The sequence below is a fragment of the Clupea harengus genome, chromosome 3, assembly GCF_900700415.2.
Source record: "Clupea harengus chromosome 3, Ch_v2.0.2, whole genome shotgun sequence".
Classification (NCBI taxonomy): Eukaryota; Metazoa; Chordata; class Actinopteri; order Clupeiformes; family Clupeidae; genus Clupea; species Clupea harengus.
The window spans coordinates 4,990,931-4,995,398 of NC_045154.1; the positions used below are offsets into that span (position 1 = coordinate 4,990,931).

At 40.2% G+C, this 4,468-nt stretch overlaps 1 protein-coding gene across 1 annotated transcript in view; it reads right to left on the reverse strand.

Annotated features, from left to right (window-relative positions):
- The window catches only part of fgf4 (fibroblast growth factor 4), a 2,964-nt gene extending 201 nt beyond the window's left edge, over positions 1 to 2,763 (reverse strand). The window contains exons 1-3 of the mRNA XM_012840070.2: positions 2,156 to 2,763; positions 1,351 to 1,454; positions 1 to 939 (exon numbers count right to left, since the gene is read on the reverse strand). The exon at positions 1 to 939 is cut by the window's left edge and continues 201 nt beyond it. Coding sequence (XP_012695524.1) covers positions 763 to 939; positions 1,351 to 1,454; positions 2,156 to 2,450 — 576 coding nt within the window. The 5' untranslated portion in view covers positions 2,451 to 2,763 and the 3' untranslated portion in view covers positions 1 to 762. The remainder of the gene's footprint in view (positions 940 to 1,350; positions 1,455 to 2,155) is intronic.
- Between the last annotated feature and the right edge of the window lie 1,705 nt (positions 2,764 to 4,468).

Sequence of the window (4,468 nt, forward strand, 5' to 3'; positions counted from 1 at the left end):
CAGAAATAAGAAAACCCCTGGGATGGAGCAAAAACTCAGAATCATACTATGTTGTGCTAACAATTAATCAGTTAATGAGGTAGAAACAAAAGAGTTACACAAATGCCACATTGAAACAACAGTGTCATGTAACATATCTTCAAAACACTGCCTGTAGTAGTAAACAAGGATACACTTTTCAGAGCTGGACTCATATGGGTGGAACTGATCTTACACGGATTTTCTTTCTTTTTTTTGGCGGGTGGGGGCATAGTTGTTAAAAACACAGATAATAAAGTCAGACAGTCCAACATATAAGGTTAAATGTTGTACATCTGTTTCTCTTTGCCACAGACAGCGGGTTCATTGATGCTCACAGATTAGGGCCCCTATGGTGGGTCAGTGACTGAAAAGGGGGAAGATGCGGCTCTTCAGTCATTGCGCCATACTTTGTAAACAGTGCAAATAATCCTTTTTAAAAGTCCATTATTGTCATGATATATCGGTCTCGTAACACATAAGTAGCAGCACTGGTTCAGATAAATATTAAAAATACTCGACTAAGTCATTCTCTCAGCTCTGGACTTATGCTTTTTAAGTAATACAAAACAAATCTCAGAGGAAATAAATAAAACATCTTTCACAATATACATACTTAAATAATAATATTTAAATATATATTCCAAAATCTTTTTTGTTCATTATTGTTGTTCAAAAGTGCTTTCATTTTGTGTCCAACTACTTCCCTCCAAGGTGTGAGGTAACTGACTGACCCAGTGTCAGTCAGATTCTCGGTAAGAAGTGTGTCACTGTCATCGCTGGAGTCACTCTGTTTCCTTTCTTCGTTCTGCCTGTCTTGCTCAGTCCAATATACATCACTGGATGAGCTGCTGATTCATATGCATTGTAGTTGTTTGCCAGAAGAGTCTCCTTAAACTTGCACTCGTTGTTGTAGTGGCTCTGTTGGAAAGAGAACAAAAGCATATTGAATGATCATATTCATCCCCTTAAGAAGATGCACTTATGGAAATACTTATTGCACTAACAGCAGCTGAGAATGAGAAGATGAAAGAAAACACAAACAATGACATAAATACTGTATTAAGAACATTGCAGTTTCTTTACTCTTGATTACTGGAACACTTCCTAAAGCTTAATGAACAAGGGTTTGTGGCTTAGTTCCTAAAGGAAAGGTTCTATAGACTGATTACAAACTGGGCTATCGATTAGGCTGTTGCTTCAGTGTTAAAACATTAATCTACAGAAGCTGCCGGCCTTATTGTACTGCAACAGACTATTCTGACACATTTTATTAATTGTCTGGGATATTTCTGGGAAGAACATTGGTACACACACACTTATGATACTTACAGATCCATAGAGCTTCCCTTTGCTGTTCATGGCAATGAATAGACCACTGCGAACACCAAAAAGAGTCACTACTCCTCTCTCCACTGGCGATATCTCCAAAAGACCTGAGATACAGAGGCAGATGAGTATGGAATTAGCACAGAACCCTGGCAGATGTATTCAGTTTTCCAAATGACCCGAGACAGCCATTCATTTGAGTTTCATATTATTATGCCAATGAAAGATAGATTGATATTTATCAACAGTTCAATCAACCAATCACAGATAGATTGACAGACAGACTGACAGACGGGCAGCTAGACAGACAGACATTATTCATGTGACCAGAATACCAAATTACCTAAAGCTATGATCAGAATTTAAGAAATTCAACTTTAATATTGGCCAGTAATTTTTTTGCTGAAGAGACGAATGCTTGTGTTCCTTTGAAAATGAACCTGTGGAAGTCAGTATGGCTCATAGCAAAGTTAACCTCTGATGTATGTTGTATGTTATCTGAGTGATTAGTCTGCCAGCACGTTTAACATGTGGTATATTTGTTGAAGAAAGTGGTTAGAAGTAGTGTTGCTGCATGTAAATACCAGTCTTGTATGACAGCTGTTTCTATCCTACTGAATATTACCACCTCTCACGTCTGAATTATTAAATAAGAATAGGCCAGAATTGTCTTTTGGCAGTCCAGCTAAAAATACTCACGAACCAGAAATATAATATATAGGTACTGTAGAAAACACCTGTACAAAATCTCTTTAACGTTAGCAGTAAGGTGACCATAAAACATGAGTGCCCTATAAGCTGTACTTACTGTATCGATTTTCGTTATGCACCCCGGTTATCTTGCCATCCGGTAACACTTGAATGTGGAACCCAATCCCCACATTGCAATACAGCCGTCTTAGTCTTTTGATGCCCATAAGATAATCACCATCTCGGTTGATGTCTCTTTTCTCCCAGGGATTACGAGCCAATGAACGCGAGTAAAGTGTCTCCCAGTGTCGTCCTGGAGTGCCGTTCGGCCGCACCGAAAACGGGGCTGAGCGCACTGCGACTGAAAGCAGTCCGAGGATAATTAGTGTTGAAAAAGCCGATGTCACGCTCATTCTGGTCGATTTTGAAATTCTCACACTCCAAGAACTAAGTTTAAATGGCGCACGTCACTTCGAATAACTATTTGGCGCTTGAGAAAGTTATCCGGACAACGCGGAACGTCAGTTTCGAGCACAACTGTGACTTTTCCATTGACTCTGTGTGGAGTCACTTCGATCACTAAATAGTTTCCACCGAGGTTGAATCGAACTCGACTGCGTCGTTGCCGTCTGAGTTGTGTATTGTTGGTCGTCGGTATTCGCAAGGCATTGCCGAACCATGGCACCTTTCACTTAGTGGCGGTATTTATAGGCTATCTGCGTCGAAATTACATCACACACGCCACCTACTGCAACATGAGGTCGCTCTCATCCCTTGCAATACTCGTCAGCTTCACAGATGTTGGTTCAGTATTCGCAACACCCACCTCGCAAGAGGTTAAGAAAAAACAAACAAACTAGTTGTTGGTCCAGTGATTGTATTTTCCGATTATTATTAGTATATACCCTACAGGCCTTTGGCTGTATGACTGTATTTTTGCTGTCACCTATTTAGAGGGAAAAATGATTTAACTGAAATTCGGACGGAATGTGATATTGTGCATTACACGATTTCGTGGGGTTTTAATGATCCTTTGCCTTTAGTAATTTGAAACGGGAGTTCAGCTTGGATTTCGATGTTCTGCTGTCATAATGTTTAATTAGCCAGCAGATCATGAAGTTAAGGTATTTCACTGTATTTCACTTATATGAAAATCTAACGTGCTTATATTGTCAGTGAATCACTTCCCAAAAAAGCCCATCACAACATATTGCATCTCCCTCTCCTCGTGGAAGCAGCACTGTAACCTAACAAGCGAAGGTCAGCTTTGAAGAACAGGTGTAAAGTTGTGGTGGCGGTGACAAGCACAGGGAAACAAATCTTACTAGTTAGACACTTTCAGTCATACTGAACATCGGAGCTTCCAGTGACAGCCTATTGAGAAATATTTTCTTTCAATAGCCTAGCTGTCGCACGACATCAAAGGTCCATTCAAGAGATGAAGCCAACGTGTGATCTTGGGCCTCAAAGAATGTCTATTGACAGTATAATACACAACCTGAGTGTCATGGAGGTGTGAAGTGGGACGCAGACTTTTTTGCACCTGTTTCACGCCATGATGACCTCTCCTCATTGGCGGGAGGACTTATATTTTAAAGGTATCAATTCACCCAGAACTACACTCAAGGAGTCATAAAGGCTGGCTGAACTAAACCGTCTTTTCATCTACCCTCACAATCATGATCAAATATCAATTTAGTTTGTCTGTCTGTGTGAAATGGGCAGATATAATCCTGTGGTCAACATTTTAATGAATTGCTATATTGTGTAGTCTAATGTCTCTTCGGAGTGATCTGTGGGTGTCCCTGTATACTGATGATGGGACAGTAGGTTTCTTGAATGGCACACAGACACAGCAAATGACGACACCCTTGAAAGAAACGAGGTGAAAGCAAACTCTTGCCATTACTAGGACTAGATGATGGCTAATGAAATGCAGATCGACAAGGCCTGACAGTCAAGAAGAAAGTCATGCCTTAATGTGAGGTTATACAAAGGAATGTCTTTGTCAAGAGCCCAAAAAAGAGCCTTTGATCTGCCTCTATGTGGAGGATGACCCATTGTCTGCAAATAATTATAACGCCGAGACAAAACATTCAAAAAAGAAAACATGCCTCGTAATTACATACATAAAAAGGTTTAGTCAGTGTGCAGAAGATTCGCTTGAAGACGTTTTCTCACGTTCACGTTTGGGTGACCCTGAATACCTCTCAACTCGCCTTTGAAACATGACAGTAGGCTAATATCGAATGTAGTCTTATCTCAAAGTTTACCCCCGAATTATTTTAACCTGCGACAGTCTCTCAGCGGGCAATGAATAGCCCACATGTCCAAAGTGAAAGAAAATGAATCAGACTAAAAGACTTTCGGCTGTCGTGATTTGTAAAAGCTGTTTAGCATCTCCCTGTAATGATTGTGAATATTTTTCGAT